Below are 25,931 nucleotides of genomic sequence, written 5' to 3'. Positions count from 1 at the left end.
ATGTGGACTGCTTATTTTTGAATCAACTTTCTGTACTTACACACACTGTACCTGTATTTAAACACCTTTCTGTTACAATTGTAAAGCGCTCTGATACCTCTGGGTCCAGCCAGCGCTATATAAAACCTCTAAAATAAATTAAAAATAAATAAATAAATAAAATAAAATCTTTATCCCAGATGTCACGCGAATGTGGAGGAAAACAACACTCTCGGATGTCCACTGAAGTCTAATATATGTTCAAAGGCAAACCAAGCAAGTTGCAAAAATATTCTAAGTGCACATTCACAACACAGCGGACCGACGCTTCACTGTCTGGCTTGTTGGAGCATACAATGCTAAATTGACTTCGATTTTGACTTACTTTTATACATTTCCCATAATGCAGCAGGCGAAGGATACAGATGTGATGCTATATCAATTCTAGATGACCGCTAATGAGCAAATGCCTAGTTCTACTCATGGGGATAATGCAAGGAGACCTTGAAGTTTTGATCCAGGGGGATACCATAGAAAGTTGACTTCATTAAATGTTCAAATCTCACTTGTCTGTGAAAAACCTCAAAACAAGACTCCACTTACTTGAGCAGTCAGGGTAAATGTGTAGTGTACAATCCCAGTAGACAAGTTGGAAGTGCATTTAAATGTGTGTTAATGTGCAACAATGCAGAGGCGAGGACAGCACTTCAAGCAGATATACAAACCATTTCACACTAATCTACCGTGTACACCAAGACTTGGGTCTGTCCATGACTATGAGTAGGTCCTACACTTGACCTGTGACCTGGAGTGGACCACCAAACATGGCCTCATTTGGTTCATACGACTACCAGACCTATCATTGGGTTTAGCATGAAAAGCGGTGGTGGCAGTATACCATGTTTGAAGAATTAATTGTATGACTAGACTTTTTTCTGAGCTACTGGAGTGGGGATTTATTAGCCCAATTATGTAAAATTCAGCTTCCATATGCTGGCCCAGTCCTTTGCAGTAACAGCCTGAGTTTTTATTAAGAAGGTTGATTTGTCTTGCCTGCATGGAACATGCATGGTGTGTGTGAGCCAGAGTAATGGAGGCCAGTGGGATCCATTTGCAATAGCCCCGGCATGGCCCTACAGGAAATGGAGGGTGAGGATTGAGCTCCCAGACAGTGGAAGTGTCTTTCTAACATCCATGTGGCTTGAGGGAGACGGAGAAACCAACGAGAGGGGACAGGATTCAGGGCTTCTTTGATATTCTATGAAGCCTTTGGTTAGCAAGGAGCTGCTGATGATAGTCAAATGAGAACTGTCATTTGGTGGATGGTTAAGGGTGAAACAGAAGACTTTGTGAAAGGTGAAGAAACCGTCAGGTGAGAATGTTGTCTTTCTCCAATTACTCCTTAAGTTAGGCTGATGACAGTCAGGACAAACCTCACACTTCTTTCTGCCTCTGTTGTGAATGCATCAGGTTGAACACCAGCCTTCTGTGAGGAGCATCACTCTACACAAAGGTTGCGTGTGCGGAACCAGCTGGAAAGGACACTTGAAAGGAGAAGCACTATAAACTTATTCTACAGTTTCAGACAATGGATCCACATCACTTGTCTGCCAGTTGGGACTGCTACCCCACTTTATCTGGATCCCTTCCTGGAGAAGTTGTATATCTGCCCTTAGATGTTTAGAAGCACGCTTGCTTGCTGAGAGAGGGAAGGAACCTGTCTACTCTGCAGAAGGATAGATTGTCTAAGAAGGAGTCTGGTGAAGGGGGTAGTCGGTGGCTGTGGGGCACTAAGACGATCAGACTGATGGAGACCAATCCAGATGGGCCCTGGGTGTCAGAGACCTCTCCAGACTCTCCTGACCATTACAGGCAGGAACCACAATTCTAGTGAAATGCAATTCCCGATGCCCTGTCGTGGCTGTGATTCTAACGTCCTTGGCCTGGATTGTGACTGTTACTGCTATGAAACCAACAACGTTTCAGAAGCACCAGCCAGGAATGTGATCTACAGAAGCAGTGTCTATCTTCAATGGTAGGTCTGTCCTATCTTGTAACTTTCATAAGTACAATGGCGATGTCATTGGTTGACAGTCGGCACACCAGGAGGCAAGCAGAGAAGCACGACAGGGGCCACACAAGTACATTTTGCACCATCCAAGTCTTTTGATGGTCCTCTCCTGGAAGCTGAACTAGAGCTTCTGAGGGTCCACTGTGTCTGATGGTGAGCTGGAGACCCCTGGAGGTAGGCCTTGGTGTTTAACCCCTTTAGTGCTGCCGTCGGCCAACGGTCGTCGCGAGCACTACCTTGCCAGTGCTGCGCACGTCCGTTGGCCGACGCGGCCGCACCCGTTCTTCGAATGTTCAGCACTGGCGCAGAACGTTCGAAGAAACAAACGGGTTAAGGAAAAGCTACGGGTGTCTGAAGGACAGCCGAGGACTTCTAAGGTTGTGCTAAGTGTTCTAGTGTGATTTTGGCAATGGGAAGGGGAGGGAAAGGTGTAGCAAATAAATGGGAAGGGGTGCGTTCATCGAGAAGTTCCCTTTACCAAGACAGGCAATGCATCCTATGGCCCACCACTCTGTGCCCTGTAGTCTCGCGAGAGCAGCAGAGTTAATTCTGGTGGAGATAGGAGAAAACATTCCTGTGCGTTGGTTACTCGTGTCTGATGGTAGGCTGTGGTTCTTGAAGGACTGTGTAAAGGTGGTCTCAGAGACCTTTATATGGTGAGAGGAAAGTCTCTCACAGCCAGTTGCTGGTGTCTCAATGATGGCTCAGGGTCTCCGATGCATGACGGATGTCTTTGAAGTCAAGCTGCCTGACTATGAGTGTCTAAGGTAGACTGATGTTGCCTATGGCTCAGCTGAAGGAGTCTGTAGCCATTTCTGAAGATCAGCAGACTGTTTCTGATCACCAGCTTAGGATCTCTAGAGGGAAGGGACTGTGGTCAATGTAGACCCAACTACATTTCCGTATTCTTATATTTCATGGAAGAAATATGAATTATGAACAAATGAAGTTTGCCTATATCAAGGGAAACGCATTTCTTCTGGTCACATGCTTGAACATGCTGTTTCACATTTTAAGATTTGTAATATTTCTTTATGTTTGGCAGCCACTACACTTTTGAGTAAGTTTACTATTTTTTGGCTATTCGCAAAATCCAAGTGTAGATCTACTGCAAAAGTGCAACTTGCTTGTCTCCACTAAAATGAAGGGGCTGGGATCTACAAACTTTTGAGTAATTTTGTTACTTTTAGGCTACTCACAAATTCTGAGTGTAAATGTACTCCAAAAGTGTAACTTATATGACATTTGACTGAGGAGCTTTGGTACTGGGAGAGGGCAAATCAATGGTTCATACCCTCTAACTGATGCAATATGATTTTCAGAGGGCAGAGGTGTATGGCATTCTCTCCCACCTCAGTAAAAAAGCATGTAAGACATTTGGGGTAGGTAAGACATGATTTCAGCAGGGTGGTATTATTCAGACAAAAGGTCCCAGATCAAGAAAGATGTCTGAGGGTTGGGGAAAGAGGTTATGATGCAGATGTTGAGGCGCCAGTGGGCCACTTCTGATGGTGCCTTATAGTTAAAGCCCCCATTTTGCTGAGTAAGGATACAGGAACAGATTGTGGAGACTGGGGAAACTGTATGGAAGCAGTCAATGCAGATGTATTGAGGGATGGTGGTTTGTTTGGCTTGAATTGTGTGAAGAGGAATTTTGTCTGTCCTTTCCTGCAGGATGGTGATGGACACTGGGTGGGGGGGTCTCATTGAGCAGTGTGTTCTAGCATGGGAAGGGTTCTTTCTTGTAGTTTATATATCCATGTGTAAATCTTCTTAGCTGTGCAGTGCATTTGGTGAAACATTCTGTTCTTTCCTCAGGAGGTCTTCCTTTGAAGAATGGAACGAATCTCGCCCTTTGAGGAACGGGACTTTAGGGACGCACTAATGCATACTGTGCAACGCTTCACACAGAGTCAAACTTACTGACATTTTCCAAGGAAAGATATCGTTTCCTGTCCACTCTGTGTAACCAGTGGTGCTAGAGAAAAGAGAGGGGTAGTGGACTGACTGTTCTTTATTTATGCATGTCTTGAAGTCTGTGTATTGTACAAAATCCAGCATCTGAGGTTACACATAGTGTGCAGTCACAGGTCACCGTGTTTAATAGGGTATTAATAAGGGACTACAGTCCCAAAAGTGTGTGCCAGCCAATTGCTCACCAGTGTCTCTCCCACAAGAGCCCTTTCATCTTACCACAGACAGTGTTGGTGATTGTCTATGCTCTGCCTCCTAGTGAGGAGGATAAGGTACTGCATCCATACCGGCTATTACCCATACTTCTTCTGCCTAGACAGAACAGGGGCTTGTACTAGCCTGTAGTTTGCGGCAGTGTTTGCACAAGAGGTATGGTAGCCATGGCGGTCATGTCCACATCAGCAATGATTCAGACCTTTGTATTCACAGGCGATACAAATCAAAGTCCAGTGAAGCTCGCCGTTGGGTGCCACCATGGCAATGAAGAGGCACCTGACCCTGGCCCTCCGAGACTGGCAGCATCACCCCATCACCGCACTGGGGTACAGCCCACCACGCCGAGAGTTCCTCTTGGGCTTTGAAGGTGAGTGTGACCGGGGGCAGCGCATCCTAGAAGCACGATAGCAAGGGAGCCTGTAGTAAATTTACCAAGACCTTTAAGTTCTCAATAGACACCTAAAGATGCCAGTAGGGTATGCCACTGAGTTTCCTGCAGGAATCTATCTGGGGAGTACATGGCTATTAACTCACATGTCCTGAGACACAGACATGACAGTGATGGCTCAAGGCTGGTGGACCCAACACTAGTTCTTGTCTAACTTTCATGAATGTGTAGTCACAGTCTTCTTGCCCTATCTTTGGTTGGATGCAATAGCTTGATGTTGGACTTTCTTTTCCCTTACTCTACGCTCTATTTGCATATACATCTTTCTGTGTCTTAAACCTTGCACATAGTCTAGCACTATATACTATCTCTGAACTTATGCTTGGCTTATATTTACCTCTTAAAGGCAGGTTCAGCTCAGAATGCATCTGTTTTGTTCTCTGTGCCTCGTTTGTCACAGTACTAAATCCCATTTCAGCCTCTACACCCTGCTAATAGGCCTAGCCATATGCTCTATTTGTCTATGTGATCTGTCCAACTGCCTGCACTCAATCTGTATCCCCCCCCCCCGGTCTGGTAAATTCTCCTCTAGAATTCTTTTACTGACAAAGAAGACCTTTCATAACAGGTTTTAAGACGTGAGATAGGCATAAGGTGACAGACGCTACAGAGGAGGAGAGGGTCTTAAAAAGATAAGGCTTGAGAGACAGGTAGAGGGGCAGAGATGGATTTATACAGAACAAGTGAGGGGGTATGAGGTTTGGGATATTGTACTTGGTACACTGTTATTATAAACTCCAGCAGAACTGGGGGGACTCCTTGACTTATATTTGTGATGCTTTCAGATGGTGCCATCCAGTGGTGCGATCTTGAGAATGGGAAGCTCTCAACGTCTGCCACAGAGCACCAGGGAATGGTTACGCACTTCCTGTACTGGCCACCGCCGAGGCTTGTCTTCTCCTCCTCCATTGACGGCACGGTGGTGGTGTGGACCTCAGGGGCCACCATATTGGACAGGATCCAGGTAAGGATGTGCTTGCCTCAGGAAGCACCCACTCCAAGGCTCTACTCTTTTCTCTGATCCAATATCCTATTTTCTAAATTTAAAGGCACAGATGTGGCCTAATGTTCAGAGTTGCTGACTTTGGAACTGGTAAACTGAGTTTGAGTTCTGGCATCAACTCAACATACTGTGATTCTGGGCAAATCACTAACCCCCAGATTCATCATGGTCATGTTTTGCGAGTCCTTAATAGCAATTTTTAAGGAATCGCTATTAAAGACTCGCAAAACGGGATTCATGTAGAAATCGCAATAATTTTTGCGATTTCTACTGCTTCCTTATTTGCGATTCGCTAATTGCTAATCGCAAATAAGGAATCGCTTTCCCATTCATTCCTATGGGCCTAAAGGCCCATAGCAATGAAGGGGGAGTCTTCCTTATTGGCAATTAGCAATTAGCGATTCGCAAATAAGGAAGCGATTTCAAGGGTGCCAGGGTGTCCAAAGGACACCCTGTAGCACCCCTGAAATGGCAATGTGCACTTGTGTTGCACACACATATGTCCAAAGGACAAGTGTGTGTGTAACATACAACTTAGAAAAATGCACTAAAGTGCATTTTTCTAAGTTTTCGCTATTTACCACGTAGTTAGACTACGTGTTAAATAGCGGCCCCAGATTGCGAATTCGCAATTTTAAAATGGTTCATGAATTGCATTTAAGGAATCTCAAATTGAGATTCCTTAAATGCAATTCTTCGCAATTTAGCGATTTCTAGAATTGCGATTTTTGCATTTGGGATGATTAATCCCAAATGCAAAAATAGCGCTCGCAAAGGGCCAGATTCTCAGAATCTGGCTCTTTGCGAGACGCTTTTGCTTTCATGAATCTGGCTGTAAATCTTCCTGTGCCTTAAAAAACGAATCTGACCTTGTGTAATGTAATCTGGAGCTCATAAGGCACTCCAATGCCCTCGGGCTAAATATGTGCTATATAAAACCGCAAAAAAGGCCCCATACATGCTGTGTGTGAATCCAACTGAGTAGAAGATAAGTTTAGATAACCCTGGCGCAAACTCATCCAGACAGGGTCCACATTGCTACTTTACAAAGGCTTATCCTTGGCAGGAACACACTTTCAATCCTGAGCTAGGAACCAGTAGGTGATTATCTTGTCTTCTTATATTGCACTGGTTCTGATTCCACAGGCCTGGTCCCATCATTCCACTGAATTTGTGGCTTACTACATTATACACCCTCGCCCATGGCCTTCCATCGAGTTAATGGATTCCTCTATGGTCCCCAGTTGCCGCTCATGGTTTCTATTGAGTTAGACCATTCTTCTGTTTGACTCATTCCTGGCTTGGGGTAGTGGTTGCCTCCACTGTTCACCTTCCTGGCTTGATGCCTTCCATTAACTCCTTCCATGCTGATGACGGCCGGGAGCCGTCATGGCACACAGTGCTCGTGTGCTGATGACGGCTCCCGGCCGTCATGACCGCACCCGCGATCAGAATGTGTCGCACAGGCGCAGAATCGCGGCTGCGCCCAAGGGGTTAAATCATGCTCTACCACTGGGGCTCACCAATGAATATTCTTAAAAAGATAATGATTCCTCCCTTTCATGTAAAGACCGGCTTTCTACAGAGACTAACTGACAATAGAGGCTCCAAGAAACACAAAGGAAGTATGCAGATGCTCATTAGGAATATCCTAAAAATAACACAACTTCAGATGTACAATATGGTAGCCACAACTGCAAACAGGGGTACTGCCTTAGCAGCCAAGGAATGCATCAAGATGGTGGCATCAATCATCAGAAATCATAGCTCTGCAAGGAAGGTGACATGACCAACCAAGTATCAACAACACAACCAAGGAATTCAAAGCCTTTAGAAATGTGAATGCACAGTGAGCAGTTCAGCAAGAACAGTCTTCTGAACACCACCATAGCTGCATTAAGGCAAAAAGAAATAGATTTAAAAGCCATCTTCTTCTAGGTAGTTGTATAAACTAAGGGCGGACAGCTTCTGTGTGAACAGTGGACAAGTGGGCACCCTACAAATTCTGTACACACTTAAAACTCTAGCCAGGGTATGCTCCCCAGCAGGGGCAGTTTTAGCAGTGCAACAATAATTTTTGCGCCCCCACACCCTATGACCGCCTCCTCGGATTCTCTCACTACCATTGGGCAAATGGGCCTCTCATCTCTCCTGTCATAAGTTATTGCTAAACACAGCACCCCCTAAAGTCAGCGCCCCACCACAGGTCAGCACCTAGTGTGGCTGCACAGGCCGCACTGCCCTAAAGCCGGCCCTGCTCCCCAATTCAAAGCCAACCTGTGTCACTTAGAAAACCAGCAATAATGGACCCAAGTATACAGCACAACCAGATGGATCCAAGAACACTAGCACACTTGCTTCTCTTGGTTATAATTCTTTGGAGAGTGTCATATCCCATTGCTCCTCCAGATCTAAAATTCAAGAGATTCATTTTGTTTTTTAAAAACCGTGCATTATTAACCACCCAAGAGAAATAACTGTTGTTTAGACTGCAGATTTTGTTTTTGGTCTGGAATTCGTGCTCGGTTCAGACACGTTAAATGAGGGATCTCCAATCATGAGCTACTGACAGCTCGCTGTCACCCTCTAAGTGGCTTGCAGTCCAAATATCCTTTTAGGCCTGTTTTAGCCCAACTTTATTGTTTCGCTTAAGTTAAGACCCATGAGCAGTACTTGCCGGCTGCCGCCCTCACCCAAACCAGCTGCTCAGATGGGCTGAGTTCAGCTTAGCTCTGGGCGAGGAGGGGTGAAGCGGGTGATGGCAATGCCAAAACCCAGCACAAGCAGCATTAGACCACACTGCCTGCCTTCTGCTGCTCAGCACAGAACTTCCATCAATTGAATTGTTTACAGCAAGGACATTTAATCACATATGTATGTGGTGAGATAGGTTAAACGATTGATCTTGACTGCTTCTCCTGCCAAACAGTATTACATTTAATAATGTTGTTCCAGTTGATGCACTGTGTGGGCATGCATAGTTATCACTGTTTTCCTTTTTCTTCTCGGATTGTTCTATTGGTAAGCCTGAGAGTATATTTTAACCCGTTTAGCGCGGCTGTAATTTTGCCGTAGTGCGGCAGTTCCGCGTAGTGGGCGGGGCCGCGTTGGCCGTTCGCAGCACCAGCCAGGTAGTGCTCGCGACGGCCAACGGCCGACGGCAGCTCGCAAGGGATTATCAGCCTGATTCATCAAGCCGAAATCGGCTCGCAAAGGGCCAGATTCTGAGAATCTGGCCCTTTGCGAGCGCTATTTTTGCATTTGGGATTCATCATCCCAAATGCAAAAATCGGTAATTGCGATTTCGCTATTTTGCGAGGAATTACATTTAAGGAATCTCTATTTGAGATTCCTTAAATGCAATTCATCATCCATTTAAAAATTGAGATTTCGCAATTTTGGCCCGCTATTTACCGCGAGGTCAAACCTTGTGGTAAATAGCGAAAACTTAGAAAAATGCTTTTAAAAGCATTTTTCTAAGTTGCATGTTGCACACACACATGTCCTTTGGACATGTGTGTGCGCAACACCTGTTTCAATTTGCATTTAAGGGGTGCTACAGGGTGTCCTTTGGACACCCCTGGCACCCTTTAAATCGCTATCTTATTTGCGATTAGCTAATTGCTAATCGCAAATAAGGAATACTCCCCATTCATTCCTATGGGCCTTTTGGCCCATAGGAATGAATGGGGAGTTATTCCTTATTTGCGATTAGCAATTTGCTACTCGCAAATAAGGAACATGTAGGAATCGCAATATTTATTGCAATTCCTACATGAATCCCGTTTTGCAAGTCCTTAATAGCGATTCGTTATGAATCGCTATTAGGGGCTCGCAAAACGGGAGAATGATGAATCAGGCTGATACAGCCTTATTCATCAACGGGCCGTTTTGCGAGCCCCTAATAGCGATTAATAGCGAATCGCTATTAAGGACTCCCAAAACGGTATTCATGATGGATAGCGAGAAAAAAAAGCGAATCGCACGCGGCCGCAAATACCGTTTCCGACCATCGAAAATCGCATGAAAACCGCTATTTCCGGCAACATCCGTGTCGGAATAGCGCTATCGCTAATAGCGAGATCGTCAATAGCGGGACCGCAAAAAGCGCGAAATCGGGAAAACGGGAAGTCGCATTTCGAGCACAGTGATGACATCACAACCAGGAAGCAGGCAGTTCCCACCCCCATTCACCACAGTGAGGCAGACCTCGAGGCAGCAACAGAGACAGCTCCTGCAAGGACACCTGCTAAGTTGGACTACCACCTCCAATACCACTGCAGCAATGGCTGAGGAGGCAGTACCTGGGCCCAGCAACCCCGGGCGCAAGAGGAAACTCAAGTTCTCGGAACAAGAGTTGGAGCACCTAATCGAAGGGGTGGTGGAGAACCACTCCAAACTTTTCGGGAAAGACTCAAGGAGGGTGACCGAGCAGGAGAGGCGCAGGATCTGGCTCAGGATAGCGGCCGCAGTGAACTCTGTGGGTGTGGCCGACAGGTCACTGGATGACCTGAAGAAAAGGTGGTACGACCTCCGAGGTCGTGCCAAGGAGAGGGTCGCCGAGAGGCTGGGAGAGTCCCTGGGCACTGGAGGGGGAGGACCTACAGTCCCTCCAAACACCCCCCTGGAGGATCGCGTTGAAGACACGCTGGAGGAAGAGGCGTGTATTGGAGTCACCCGAATGGACTCATCCCGCACCACCCAAGAGAGCCAAGGTAAGTGGCATGCAACTGCGACCCTGTCCCCTATGATTGGCCATGACCCTATAGCCTCCCATAATGTTCCAAAGTCATGCCATCGGTGCACATCAGTTAATGCCCTAAAGCATTGTGGGACATGTAGTGTGGCCACAATGTAGAAGTACCCCAATGCAGCCAGACAGGTCCAAAAGTACGCAATTGTATAGGCAGTCAGGGAATGTCACCCAGCATGCATGTAGCAACTGCACGTGTGACAGATACATGCAACTAATGTACGTCCACTTCCCCTCACAGGTGGCGCTGACAGCAGCGACAGCGAGAGGCTGCACATAGATGAGGATGCACAGGATTACGAGGAGGTGCCGTCATACACACAGCCTCCTGCGTCTGCCGCAGCAACTACACCTGCATCCCGGCCCACTACCACTGTGCCTCCAGCCCCTGCTGCAGCACCAACACCTGCATCCCGGCACACTGCCACTGTGCCTCCAGCCTCTGCCGCAGCAACTACACCTGCATCCCGGCCCACTACCACTGTGCCTCCAGCCTCTGCTGCAGCACCAACACCTGCATCCCGGCCCACTACCACTGTGCCTCCAGCCTTTGCTGCACCAGCAATGCCTAGCTTGACTCCACCAGCAGCTGGCGCATCAACATCAGGTCCCGCGACAGCGGCCACACAGCGGCAACCCACTGTGGCAGGCCAGCAGAGCAGGCGTGGCAGGGCTCGGCTGCAGACCAATGCTCCCAGCACCGGGAGTGGGAATGGACAGCGGCTGCCGAGCATGAGTGTGGAACGTCGCATGCTCCGGATTCACCAGCTGCAGGCACGCCGGCAAGGGGCCATACAGCTGCAGCTGCATAACATTGGCCGCAAGGTGGCAGGTGTGGGGGACCGGATGGACCGCATGACGGCAGCCATGGCAGGTGTGGGGGAGGGGATGACCCGCATGACTGCAGCCATGGAGGCGAACCCAGCTGCAATGATTAGACAGCGCAACACGGACCGCCGCCGCCACCGTCAGCTACTGACCCGGCTGACGGCTTACACCCGGTCAAACTATGTTATTGTCAATGCCACCTCGCAGCTATCGCGCCGGTGCCTGGCGCAGCAGCTCATTCAATGCTGCGAGGATGTTGCCAGGGTACTTGAGGGCCTGACCACTGCCGTGATGGCACTTCACCCTGCTCTACCTGCCACTGTCGGGGGTGACGATGCCAGTGAGGGGACATCAAGTGTGAGCAGCCACTCTGCCTCACTCGTAGGGGTGCTGAGACGCAGCACCAGGCCCAATGCAGGGACACGTGCGGTGGATGAGGAGGAGCCGGAGAGGCGCTTGGGTGCTTCGCGCCGGAGGCGCACCTGACTGAATAGTACTTGTACAGGCACAGGCTGAACATAAGCCTGCCCTGTGTATTGGACGCAGCAGTATGCTGAAATACTGTTTGCAATGAAAGGATGTCAACTGGAAACATTATTGTGATTCAAACAATAAGATTTAATTTGGCAGCACACATTGGCGTAGTGTCATTATTAACTTTTGCATGCAATTGTGATATGTTGGCTGAGGGGAGAGGGTTCACTAGAAACAGTTCATTGTGATGTGGTTGCGGCGTCTGTGGCCTTCAGCTGGGTTCTCCCCGCATGCATGACGCCCATGTGCAGGTGGCCGGTCGTCCCCTTCCGACTCACTGCCAGAGATGTCAACAGGTATCCTGCGCTTGGTGGCAATGTTATGGAGTATTGCGCAGACATCCACAATGCGGCAGCACAATTCAGGACTGTAATACATGGCCCCACCTGTCTTGTGCAGTATGCGGAACCGGCTCTTCAGTAGCCCAAAAGTCCGTTCTATACAATTCCTTGTCCGTATGTGAGCAACATTGTACCGCCGTTGCTGTGGTGTAGCAGGGTTGAGGTATGGGGTGAGGAGGTATTCCCGGAGGGCGTAGCCACTGTCACCTGAATGAGAGGAGCAGAGGGTGAGTGCCTGTGCTGCCCAGCTACTTCATTGCAATGTGACATTGTTGACAAAGTGTACTTACCAAGTAGGTGTCCTTCCCCAAAGTCTCCCCTGGCCAGTCGTGTGTGGAGGCCGCTGTGCCGGAATATAAATGAGTCACGGGTACTCCCTGGGTACTGGGCCACAATGTCCGTTGTGAATGTCTTGGCATTGCAGACCATCTGTATGTTAAGGGAGTGGTAGGACTTGCGATTGTGGTACATGTACTCCGTCGCAGCTGGTGGGCAGATGGCGATGTGGGTACAGTCTATGCATCCTATCACAGATGGGAAATGGGCCACATTGTAGAATTGTAGCTTGGTCAAGTCCAGATCCTGTTGGCTGGTGGGAAATTTGATGTGTCGGTGTAGCTGGGTAAGCATTGCGTCAACGAAACTCCTGAGGCAGCGTGACATGGTGGGCTGGGATATCCCCCCAGCAACCGCTACTATCCCCTGGAAGCTCCCGGAGGCCAGGAGGTGCAGGCTACACAATACCTGAACATGTGTAGGCACGGCATTGGTCCGCCTTGTTGGGTGCTGCATCCGGGGGTCAAGGTCCTGTATTAGCTGGATTATCATTTCCCCATTCAGGCGGTACTTAGCATATATCTGCTCCCTGGTTTGGCCCAGCAGGGTGACCCGCTGGCGGAATATCCTGTCCTGTATTCTGCGTCTCCTCCGTGCTGCTCGCTGTAGCCTTCGCCGCCTGACCACCATGTACATTCCTGGCATTGTGAGACTCCAACTGCTGCTGCTGAATCTCCTTATATGTGTTTGGTCAGGCCTGCACCTGTTCCTGATTGGCCAACGGTTTTTCAAAAAAAAATTCTAATGGCTTTTATGGTTACCACCTGCTTTGGGTTGTCCTTAATTTGTGCCTCGCAAACAGCGATTTTGGGGTTTTTCGCTATTTGAGAATTTTCATGAATACCGATTGCGCTTGGATAGCGAATTCGCAATTTTTTTCTCAGATTCCGTGGTTTGTCGCACTCCTGCCGGGAATCTGAGAATCTATTTGCGAATTCGCAATAAATTTTTTTGCGCTTTGGATATTTTCTTGATGAATGCCGATTAGGGAAATTGCGCCCGCAATAGCATTTTCGCAGCTATTGCGGGCGCAATTTTGCTTCATGAATCAGGCCGTAAATGTCTTCCGTGTTGATAAGAATACAATACCAGTTCCTCAAACAATATCAGTAATTTTTTAGCATGGACATTTCCACCAAGCTCTCTGTCAGAGAGTTGGTTTTCTTACTACAAACACTATGCATTGGGTGTGACGCATTTTTGACTTCTACTGTTGGCGGCACTCATTTCTCCTCTTTACGGCCTTTGCTTCCCCTTCTCCTCTAGATGTCCTGTTCTGGGACCTCATTGTTTCCTCTTATAGTAATAATAATAATAATACCCAAGTTTATAAAGCGCTTGGTTACACTAGGCTAGTGTGTCCCCGCGCTGCGGTGCACGTTATGACTTACATTGCTTCTCTCACTCCTCTGCACATCACCCACTGTACTCTCTATGAAGTTTCACCCCTTTTCCCTGGATGCTCATTTTTTCCCCATGATTCTTAGATAGTCGCATTTACTTTGTTCATCTCACTTCAGCTGGGTCGGCCCATCTTCAGCATCGCTATCAACGTGCAGCGGCATCTGCTGGTGTGTGGGTTCAAAGGCCAGCTCATGGTGTTCCCGCTTGATGAGAGGAAGGTGTCGGGCCATGTGATTGATAGAGTAAAGGGGAGTTCAGACCACTCGCACACCGACATTGTGTCCCAGATTTGCTGCCAGGACCACCACATCTACACTACCGGGTGAGTCTGATTCTGCCAGATTAGTCCAACAGGACATACTTGGCATGTCCAACTGAACAGGCAGAAGCCAACCCAACATGGGCTTGTATCATTTTGGCCACTTCCATAGGCTGCCACTGGTTCTACCAACTTCCTGTGAATGGAGACTGGCTCTGCTCACTCCCCAGAGATGTCAGGAGTTCTGCTTCACCACTTCTTCTTGTCTAAATCTGGTACACAAAGTCATTTGAGATGTCTCTGGTACCAGCCCCTCTTCACCTGGACTGTCAATAGGTCACCTGCATCCTTCCTAGATTTGCATGCATCTGCTCCCAACCCCTGCCTGCCACTGATTCCTTTACTTATTTAACCCACAGGCAGTGGTTCACACCCTACTCTCTGCACTGACACTGGTTCTGCCTAACTCACCTTCCTCTGGTCAATAAATGGTTCTTCCACCTTCCCAGAGATGGTCACTAATTCTGGGCATCCTCGGAGGTTGGCATTTGTTTTAACCACATCCTGCCACGTTGCCACTCTCTACTCCTGATCCCTCCTCTGGGGTAATACCCAATCTCCTCCTCCTTCAAAGGCAGGCACTCACGGACTCCCCCGATCCCTGCATGACCTGGCACTGATTCTTCATTCTCCCCCACCACCCTAGCCAGGCCTTTTTCTCACCCTGCCCACAAGCTGGCACTTGTTCTACTACTTACCCATAGGCTGGCACTGATTTGATTGGTTCTAACCATTTTTTTCTTTCCTCCATCAGGTATGACAAGAAGCTCATGGTCTTTAACACATACCTCAACCAGGACAAACAGGTCCTTCGGGTGGTGCACGCCAACCGCCGGGCACACTCGGCTGGCATTACACACCTGCTGATAGTGCGAGAGTACGAGAGCACTAGGTAAAGCGTATCAAGGAAAGGGTCGTAATACTTTAGGAAAAGTGCAATAATATCTTTGGGAAAATAAATGATAATCACAATATTTTTTTGTGTAATGGTAATATGGGTGACTTGCTGTGCTGCACTGTGTGACATTTTCATAAATGGGCCCCTTTAACTCTCAAATGTCCCTATTCCATGCATAAGTAGAATAGCAACATCTCCCCTAGACTCATGTATTCCATCAACTTTCAGGGACATTACTCAGGTACCCAGAGCCACAACATTTTTCTGTTCCCTTTTTTAACACGCCACTCAAGGCTAGTTTGCTCCCTACGTGAAAAACACCACAGATAAAAGTGTTGCTCAAGAAACTCTAGGTGCTGGAGGGGAGCACCTGAGAAGGGTTGTGGGGTGGGGGGTGGGGAAAAAAGAGTACTAGGTGCTGGAGGGGAGCACATGAGAAGGGTTGTGGGGTGGGGAAAAAAGAGAAAGAAAATTGAAGTTTTTGTTGGATTATGATGGAAAAATAAGTTGGAAAAATGCATGTTTTTTTAGCTATTTTTTTAGTTATATATATGTCTATTGGGGGGCTTAGAGTGATCTCTTTCAACGTCAATGGGCTGAATAATAAAAAAAAAATGCGAGCAATTGAGCACTGGGTTAAGTCAGAACGCCCAGCTGTCGTATTGCTTCAAGAAACCCATATATCTGCGGCTAAAATCAACTCTTTTCTATGTTTAAAACCTGGTCGGAATACAGAGGCTTTTCTTGTGCTCAAGAGTCTAAAAGTGGGGTTGCTATCTTTATTAATCAGAATTTAGATGTAAAAATTGTTCAATATGAAGATGGGGGGACAGGACGGTGGTGCTGGGTTACGTGCCTAATAAAAGGTAGGAAAAGACCAATTACATTTGTTAGTTTCTATGCCCCCGTGGAAGACTGCGCCTCAATCTATGACAAGCTATTTCAATCATTATTGTTAGTCAGGGGGGACATAGTGATAGGTGGGGATTTCAATATTCTTATAGATTTAAAATTAGACTCCACCAGTAGGCCAAGAAAACAATCTAAACCAAAATCAAGAAGATCAATTATGCAGAATATATCCTTACTCGATCTTTGTGACCCGTGGCGTGTTAAATTTCCACAGAAAAAAGAGTTTACGTGTTGGTCTGGGAGACATAAATCATTATCGCGATTAGATTTCTTTCTAGCTTCAAGATTATTAGAGTTTTCCTATCAAAAATGTTTTCATAATGGTTTTTCAGACCACGCAATGTTGCTAATTGAATTTGAAGTAGGTGAAGAGATGAAATCATTGAAAAGATGGATATTTAATAAAACGCACTTGCAGGACAGTAACTGGATTTCTTTCTTAGAATTTGAAATCTCTGAGTTTATAGCTCGTAAATTACAGACAGCCCCACTTCATATTGTTTGGGACTCACTAAAAGCTTTTATTCGTGGGATCATAATTGGTAAAGATGCAGAAGAATGGTGTATTACTAAACAATCTAAGACCTTACTTTATCAAAAAATTCACTCACTTACTCTGCGGCGTCAAGTGAACCCCTCGAGTGATGTGCAAAAAGAATTAATTGAGGTTAAACGTGAACTTAATACGCTCCTTTTTTCTCAGAGTGAACAGCAATTCTTAATAAAATCGCAGAGGGTTTACGAGGAGAGTAATTTCTCCGGGAAACTCCTTGCCTGGCAGGCAAAAGAGCAAGCCGCCGCAAATTTAATCCATTCTTTAAAATGCCCTGTTACTCAACTTGAAGTTTCACAGACGGATGCTATTGGTTCCATTATGTTGTCCCACTATAAACAGATATATAGTCAGCAGCAAATCATAGATCACTCTAAGCTCTCAAATTTTTTAACCAAGCATAATATGCCCTCCCTAGCACAGACAGATCGTGATTCAATGCAACGGCTATTTACCAAACCAGAAATAGAATTAGTGGTGAAAAACTTACCAATTGGTAAAGCATGTGGCCCGGATGGAGTTTTTTCTCTCCGCTCTCCGATTTATTACTGCAATTATTCAACCATATGTTAATGGGTGGTCAAATCCCGGATTCTTTTGGGGAGGGGACCGTTGTTAGTTTTCCTAAGAAAGGTAAAGATTCAAAAGACCCTAACTCGTACCGACCTATTACACTACTCAATCCCAACTATAAGATCCTTATGAAATTACTAGCAGTACGCTTTAATTCAATTGCGACAGATCTTATCCACCCAGATCAGAACGGTTTTGTGGCTGGCCGGCAATTAGCAACTAATACCCATTTTCTTACAGAAGCGTTAGATTATTTTCAAGTTAAAAAAGTCCCGGCCTTAATTTTATTATTAGATGCGGAGAAGGCTTTTGATTTTTAAGTTTGGTCAACTTTATTTGTTATTTTAAAACACTTTGGTATCCCTTCACAAATTATTAGTTTAATCCAAAATTTATACACGGGTGCCAGAGCAAATATAATTATAAATTCTGTTATGTTGGGCACAGTTTTGGTGGAACGGGGCACCAGACAGGGTTGCCCCTTATCCCCAATCCTCTTTGCTTTTTTTATCGAACCGTTAGCCATTGCTATTCGTGAATCTGTAAATATCCCTCCACCTATTACATCTATGGCAAAAATTAAACTCTATGCCGACGATATCATGTTGATAACTAAGACGGATATCCAATCTCAAACCGCTGTCTTGCAGCTCTTTGAAGAATTTGAGGCTCTAGGAGGATACCGAATTAACAAAAAAAAAACTGAAATTTTAGCATGTGGTGGAGGGCAGGTGGTTTTACACGCGGATTTAGGTGGTTGTATCAATCCAAGACCAAAACGATATTTAGGGGTTATGTTTTCCACCTTGGTTTCTGAGTTATTTACGTTGAATTTTTACCCACTCGTACGAAAAGTCCAATCATTATTTACCAGATGGGACTCACTACCACTTTCTATTATGGGACGGGTGGCACTGATAAAGATGTCTGTCTTACCACTTTTTAATTTTTTATTCTCAGCTATCCCATGCTTTCTACCCAGTAGTCTTTTTTCCAAAGTAGAATCCCTATTTTCAAATTTTATATGGGCTAAAAAACGCCCCAGGATCGCAATAAAGATCCTTTACGTAGATACTGAACTGGGAGGCCTATCTCTCCATAATCTCAGAGATTATTATAGTGCATATTTTGCCCAGTATTTAGAATGATTTAAATTAGAAAGACAGAATCCAAATTTTTTTATTAATTTTTTCTTTGACAAGATTAGTCAAGAGGCTCAAACCCCTGTTCCGTTGCACATCCCTAAATCGCCAAAACTTACTCGATATAAAATAATGTATTGGTTCTTTAAACGTCGGGACGCTCTCCTGAAAAAATATTCTCTTCCGCAGTTCAATTCTAGAACTCCTCTAAGGAATGCTCTCATTTTTATGAGAATTAATATCGGTTCTGATATTGTTTGTCAATGGGAGCGAGCGGGGTTTAGTACCTTATCTGACTTTATAAGAGAAGGGACTTGGTTGTTACCAAGAGAAATGCAACAATTAATCCCAGGGAACTTTATGTTATTTAACTCATATGTTTCGATTTTTAAAGTTCTGGGACAAGTGGAAGCAAGAATAATTGATTATCCTTGTCAGCTGTGGGAAGATCTATTTCTGATTTCTCAGAATAAGAAACCAGGAGCATGGAAACATTATTTATCTCAATACACTGATTTAGACCTTAGTGCAAGAGCCATTAAAAAATGGCAAGAACAAGAAAATCTTGCCCTTACTATGAATACTTGGAAGTGTATAAATAAATTGAACTTTAACGTTCTTCGTGGATCTAATTGGAGGAGAATGATTTTTTTTACTATTTTTTTTTTTTTTTTAAATATATTTTTATTGCAGAGTTATAAACAGCAGGTAAAGGAAACAGCCAGTGCACTTGCGGGCCCCCCCGTCCAATAACAGTTCACGGTTGTACACAGCCATTCAGCCCGCATCCCGGAGGCCGGGCGGCACATCAGTTCGCTCTGGAGGAGCACAGCATAGTGTACGTCCCATTGGGACCCCGGCGGAAGGTCGATTTACGTATCTGCGTTTACCCCCCCACCCACAACAACATTCCCGTCAGCCATCCCCATGGTATCAACGTAGTTGCCCCCATCGGGGCCTGCCCAAGGCTATATGGGCCTTCGTACCAGGCCGTCCCACCCAATCAGGCCTCCCGCCACTCAATACCCCCTGTCCCAGTAGTTCCAGGCCCCCACCAGCAACCCTTCAATGGCTTCCGGCCCCCCCCAAACCCCTCTACAACTAATCCCCCCAACGCCCCCCCCCCCTTGGCAACTGCAAAGGTGTGCGCATCGCTCCACCGAATTGGATGGTTCCACTACAGTGCTGAATGACATACTGCTGTGTTCGCCCTGCGGTGTCCAGCGGCTTAGTTCTCGCCGTCCACATCCACAACCAAAGCATCACGCAGAGCCTGTACCACTAACTCCCACGCACGGGCCGCATCCAGAGCCTTCTCATTCCCCAACTTCACCGCTTGCTTCATCCGGAGCACGCTCTCGCAGTCAGACCATCTCAGCAACTCATTTTTCCATCTACGCAGTGAGGGACCCCCCCTGGCCTTCCAGTGCCACGATATTTCCCTTTGAGCCAATATCAGACCCAGATCTATGAATTTACTGGTCACCTTGGTGTGCGTAGTATGCGGGAACCAGAGCAAGAGACACGTCGCCATGTCGAAGTCTACCTCCCTGTCAGTCACTTCATTCAGGAGTTCCCCTACCTCAGCCCAATAAGTTCCCAGTTGTGGACACCCCCAAAACAAGTGGTCCATGTCCGCCCCAAGGGACGAGCACCGGGGGCAACAGGCATCCGGCACCCGAAAGTGCCGCTGTAGTTTCTCCGGAGTTAGATAGGCCCTATGGAGCACATAAAAATGAACCTGCTGAAAGCGCGCGTTCCTGGTGCCCTTCCACGTGCGTCGCAGGATATGGCCCCATGCCGTATCCGGTATGGGCCGGCCAATGCTCCCCTCCCATTTAGCTTTGAGCCCATGGAGTGGTTCCAGCCCGTCGTGCAGCATCCTATTATGGAGGCACGTCACAGCTTTGAAGGTACCAGCCGCCATCACCACATATTGGCACGCCATAGTCGTCGTAGGTTCCAGGAGCCCCTCCTTCCAGTGCTTTTGCATGGCAGACACTACAGCCGCGTGTAGCAGGAAGCCCCCTTCAGGCAGTCCGAACTGGTCCCGGAGCACGTCGAACGGTGCCAACGCCCCATCTATATACAAGTCACCCACCACCTGTAGCCCCGCAGCCTCCCACTCCATCAACGGGGACCAATCCCCTCCGTGCGGCAGAGCTGTCAACATCCCAATCGGGATCTCCGGGGCATAAGGCCGCGAGGCCCTCGCCCTCCGGAGGCTCCTCTGCCAGCACAGCCGAAGCGTCCGCTCCTCCATGGTGAGGGCCCGTAATTCGAGCCGTTGCTGCATAATAATGTACGACAGCACATGGCGCCGTATCCCCCGACCCCGGTCCTCCTCCGGCCCCCGGAACACCCTGGCCACGTTCTGCGTAAGGACCTGCAACTGCGCTGCTAAATAATACAGCTCAAGATCGGGTACGGCCATGCCCCCCTCCAGCTTGGGGCGAAGTAGCGTGCTCAAGGCTATCCTGCGTCGGCCATGCCCCCATAGAAAGCCAATAATCATTGACCGCAGTTCCCTAAACACCCCCTGGGGAATCCAGACAAGTAGCGTTCGGAAATAATAAAGGAAGCGGGGGAGCGCCACCATTTTCAACAATGCTATCCTGCCCAGGACTGTCAGCGGGAGGGTCGACCAGAAAGACAAGCTGCCCCGTAGTGACCGGACACAACGGCCAATGTTACCCTCCAACAGGTCAGCAGCCGAGTGGTAAATGCGGACACCCAAGTAGGTGATGCAAGAGGGTTCCCACGCCACACCCAGGTCGCTACTAGGAGCTGGAGATCCCGCTCTCAGTGGAAACACGCAGGTCTTTGCCCAATTGACCTTAAGGCCTGACAATCGGCCGAACTCGGACAGCAGATCCATCGCTCCAACCAGTGCCCCCGAAGTGTCAGCTAGGTACAGGAGCAGGTCATCCGCATAGAGCGATATGTGATGCCACCGCCCGTCACTCACTATTCCCGCATATCGATCGCCTGACCTCGCATGGACCGCTAAGGGTTCCATCGCCAGGGCAAACAACAGAGGGGAGAGAGAGCACCCCTGTCGTGTTCCCCTGCCAACCGGATACGCGGCAGACACCAAGCCGCCCAATCGAACTCTCGCCGTCGCCGAATTATACAAGACTCTCGTCCACCTCCGAAATCCATCGCCCATGCCAAACCGCTCCAGCACTCCATCCAAGAAAGGCCATTCCAGACTATCGAAGGCCTTCTCAATATCCACGGACAGAACCGCCGGCGATCCCTCCCCATCCAAGATGGCGTCCATTATTCCCACCAGGCGGCGGATATTCATCGCCGTGCTCCTTGTGGGTATAAACCCGGCCTGATCCCTGTGCACCAGGCCCGTCATGTGCGGGGCCAGTCTAGTAGCTAGGATGCGACTCAGGATCTTATAGTCCACCGTCAGCATGGACAGCGGGCGATAAGACCTCACGTCCGTGGCATCCCGGCCAGGCTTGAGGAGTGGCACTATCAAGGCCTCCCGCATGGAGGCAGGCAATGCCCCCTTCTCGAAGGCCTCCGCATACACCACCAGCAGCCTGGGCGCCAGAGCGTCTACATATTGCTGGTAGAACTCGATTGGGAGTCCGTCCACCCCGGGCGTCTTGTTACGGGCCATATGTTTGATAGCCACTCGAATTTCCGTTAGCGTGATCGGGCTACCCAGGTCCCCCGCGTCGTCGTCGTCCAAGACCGGGAGCGGCCTCTCCCCCAGGTATTCCACGATGTCCTGAACCCCCACTCCCAGCTGACTCCGGTACAATTCCTCATAGTAACCCCGAAAGCGGTCCAATACAGCTGCCTGGGAGTACACCATCCCTCCCTGCGCGTCAATAATGCTGAGGACCGGGAAACCCCTAAGTTCCGGGTTAGCTAATCTGGCCAAGAGGGTACCCACCTTGTCCCTTTCTGCGTGTGCCCTGACAATGTACTGCCTATAATCATAGCAGCGCAAACGTTCCGTCTCCGCGGCTACCGCTTCCTTCGCTTCCAATAACTGGGCCCGTATACCCGGCCTAGTTGGCCTGCGGCGCTCCAGGTCCCTCAAAGTGTCTTCCGCTTTCATTAAATCATTCAGCACAGACATTCGAGCATTCGAGAACCTGCCCAAGCACACCCCTCTCACCACCACTTTCAGTGCATCCCATTCAACAGACCTGCTCGTCGCTGTTCCTTCATTCACACCGAAATAACTATCAATGCCCTGCCGGACCGCATCGGCGAACACAGAATCCTCTAGCGTCTCCGGCCGAAGCCGCCATGTTGGTATTACGGAGCGCTCCCTCTGCCATTGAAAATGTACCAATAGGGGGTTATGATCGGATATCGTCCTAGCAAGGTACTCAGCATGGGTAATCAATGGGGCAAGGGAGCTCCCGCAAAGCACCGAATCAATCCTGACATGTAAATCATGTAGAGCGGAATAAAAGGAGTAATCCCTGGTTCCCCTGTGCCTCTCCCTCCAGACATCTAGCAACCCCCACCGGTCTTGCCAGTCCTTCCTGTGCGCGGCCAGCCTGCGCACAGGAGAGTCTACTAAGGGGGGATGGGACCTATCCAGAGCCACATCCGTAATCGAATTGAAGTCCCCCCCTAGCACTATCGGACCCGCCAGGAAAGAGGCCAAGGACCCCGAGAGGTTATCAAAGTATCGGCCTTGGTCCGTGTTCGGTGCATAAACACAACATAAAACCACATCCTGTCCGTATAATCTCCCCTCCACCGCTACAAACCTGCCATCCGGATCCATTACCTGATTCAACACCTGAAAGGGTATCCCCGCCCTCACCCAGATCAAGACCCCCCTGGCATACGCTGAATAAGTGGTGCCAAAAACCTGGCCCCGCCATCTTTTCTGCAAGGCAGCGCACTCTTTTTTGGTGAGGTGAGTCTCCTGGAGCATAGCTATCTGAACCCCCCTGCGTACCAGGTATGCATGTACTTTGTGACGTTTCACCATAGTCCGCAGCCCCCGGACATTCCACGTTAGGCATTTCAAATTAGGTAATGTCCCCATACCAAGTCCGTACAATCCGAATTAAACTCCAACGGTCCATGACCCCCCCAATGCAGTTGCCCCCCCCAAACAACCCCAAAACTGAAACATACCCCAAACCCCACTCCCCAGGACAGAGCACACGAACCCAATGGCCGCCCCCATCCAAACCTTGATCCAACTTCTCGCACACTTATCCTGTGGTCTCCACCACAGTCGACCTTAAGGGCCTAGGGGGGGTGAGTCGCCGCCGACCCCAGCTAGCGGAGCCCGCGTCCCGCCCTTCATCCCCTCCAATACACTCAGCTCCCCCACCCGGCGACCCTGCCTCCAGCAACAGGATATCACCCTACCATGAAGTCCCGATCTAGGCCAAAGTCTATCTTAGCCGCAGAAAATTTCATCCGAGGTCTGTGGGGTCACTGTCGGCCCCTTCTGGCTCTCTGCTTCCGAAAGATCCTCTCCTGTTCTGCCGCCTTCTCCTCCCGAGTCCGTTTCGGCCCTTTCACTGTTCTGTTGTGACCCTGTAATGGCCGCCGTCGCCGCGAGTGCATCCCTCTTCTCCGCCGCCATTTGAGCCTCCCGCTTCTCCCGCTGGCGCCTGTTACGGGACCTGATTCGTTGTGACTGCCGCACCCGGGTCTGCTTGGGTTGGTCTCGCCTACTTTGGTGCGGTCTGTCCGTCCCTGCTCTGTACGACTCAAGCCATTGCCAAGCTTCATCCGGAGTCTGGAAAAAGTGTGTGGTGCCATCCATGATAATCCGCAGCTTAGCCGGGTAAAGCAAGGAGTACTGAATGCCTTCCTCCCTGAGCTCCTTCTTCACAGCAAGGAACGATGCCCTGGCCTTCTGGACCGCCTGCGTATAGTCCGGAAAGATCGTCACTTTGCTGTTCTCCACCCCATAAGGGCCCGACAACCTGGCCCGCTGGATGAGGAGGTCCCGGTCTTTGTAGTGGAGGAGCCGCACCACCATTGGTCGGGGGGGCGGCCAAGTCCCAGCGGGCGAGCGGGCACCCGGTGAGCTCGCTCCAGAGTGAAAAATGGAGTAAGCCCCTCCGGCGCCACCACAGTGCGGAACCAGTTCTCCATGTAGGCCACCGCATCTTCCCCCTCAATCCGTTCCGGCAGGCCCACGACCCGCACGTTGTTCCGCCTATTGCGGCCTTCGGCATCCTCCGCCCTCCGCTCTAGAGTGTCCAGTCGGGCCAAAATGTCTGTAATCCTGCGCTCCGCGGTCACCACCGAGGGCTTCAGGTCCAGCAACAGTTGGTCATGCTCCTTGACCCGATCCGCCAGCTTTGCGTGGTCCGCGCGTAGCAGCCCCAGGCCCGTGGCCACCTGGGCAATGTCGTTGTGCAACGCCTCCTTGGTGGAGGTGATCGCCTCAAGGATGGCATCCAAGCGCCGGTTCAGCCGCTGTTCCTGGTCAAGCTCCGGGGAGGGACTCTCACTCAGCCGGGCCGATGTCGCCGAGTCCCCCTCATGGCTCCCGGGCATCGGCCCTCCGGTCGCCGCCATGTTAGGGTGCTGCGTCACAAGTCCGGCCACCCGTACTGCGGGCGCTCTCGTGGGTCCGTGCTGATTACCGGGCACCGGGCAATGCAATGCCACCGCCAATGGTCTCAAAAACAATGACCAGTCGGATGAGCCCCGGTCCGTCACCCCCACTGGACCCGTGGGGGGAGGATGAGTCGTGGGACGGCGGCCGACGAGAACCCCCGATCTCCTGGGTAAGTCGGGCAGCGTCCCCCGGTCTCAGGACGTCGCGCCGCCAATCCCAGTGCTGCGAGCAGCCGGGTGCAGGGTCCTTCTCTGCTTGGCGACAGCCGGACTCAGGGCCGAAGCTCGGGACCGTCCGACCACCTCGCCGCCATTTTCTTCACACCCCGGGCTACACCTCGGCCGCCTCTTCCTCGATCTCCTCGGGGCCAGCAGTCCCCCAGCGATTCACCGATTACGGCCAGCAGTCCCCTCACCCTTCAGAGGGCAGGAACGTCGTCTCCGGGTCGCCTAGGGTCCCGAAAAACAGGAGAATTAGCGGGATTCCGCGCGGAGCAGCGAGCTCACGCCGCCATCCCGATCGGCGTCCAAGCCACGCCCCCTGATTTTTTTTACTAAATGGCTTCTTTATCGAACTCCTGCTGTCATCTCAAAAATGTATACGAACGTTAGTGCTGTCTGTTTTAGATGTAAGAAATTGTGATGTATTCATATAGGTTCTGTATCGATCCCCCTATTCCTGACCCTATTCTGGTTAACAAGTTAACTAGCAGCCATCCCATGATGCAGAAACCGTTATCTGATTACGCCAGACCACGGCACAGGAGCGCGTTATCTGATTAGGTCATAACGCTTGCCATCTAATTAGACAAGCAATATTCCTCCAGCCCCTGATAAGGCATACGGAGTTCTCAAAACAAATCAAACCTATGACAACCTGGGAAAAACCCTGCGGCCATTGTTTTGATTTCACCGAGAACTTCAGTAAAAGAATGTGCTAACGACCAGCTCGTATGACATCCTTATTGACGTATCTATGTCCATCCTTACGTCAATCTCGGCACCTTACAGGTATAAATATTACCGATATTGCCTTAAGCAAACACACGCGGTGGTGACGAGATCGGAGCA

The 25,931-nt window shown here is 49.1% G+C and overlaps 1 protein-coding gene across 1 annotated transcript in view; it reads left to right on the top strand.

The window, feature by feature from the left end:
• The window catches only part of LOC144768800 (uncharacterized), a 322,884-nt gene that overhangs the window by 169,138 nt on the left and 127,815 nt on the right, over positions 1-25,931 (top strand). Inside the window, exons 2-5 of the mRNA XM_078652745.1 lie at positions 4,454-4,607; positions 5,474-5,652; positions 14,004-14,209; positions 14,961-15,098. Of these exons, the coding sequence (XP_078508871.1) occupies positions 4,499-4,607; positions 5,474-5,652; positions 14,004-14,209; positions 14,961-15,098 (632 nt within the window). The 5' untranslated portion in view covers positions 4,454-4,498. The remainder of the gene's footprint in view (positions 1-4,453; positions 4,608-5,473; positions 5,653-14,003; positions 14,210-14,960; positions 15,099-25,931) is intronic.

Source organism: Lissotriton helveticus, chromosome 7, assembly GCF_964261635.1.
Source record: "Lissotriton helveticus chromosome 7, aLisHel1.1, whole genome shotgun sequence".
NCBI classification, from domain to species: Eukaryota; Metazoa; Chordata; class Amphibia; order Caudata; family Salamandridae; genus Lissotriton; species Lissotriton helveticus.
Note: the sequence above shows the minus strand (reverse complement) of the source record. Positions and strands in the feature narration are given on the sequence as shown.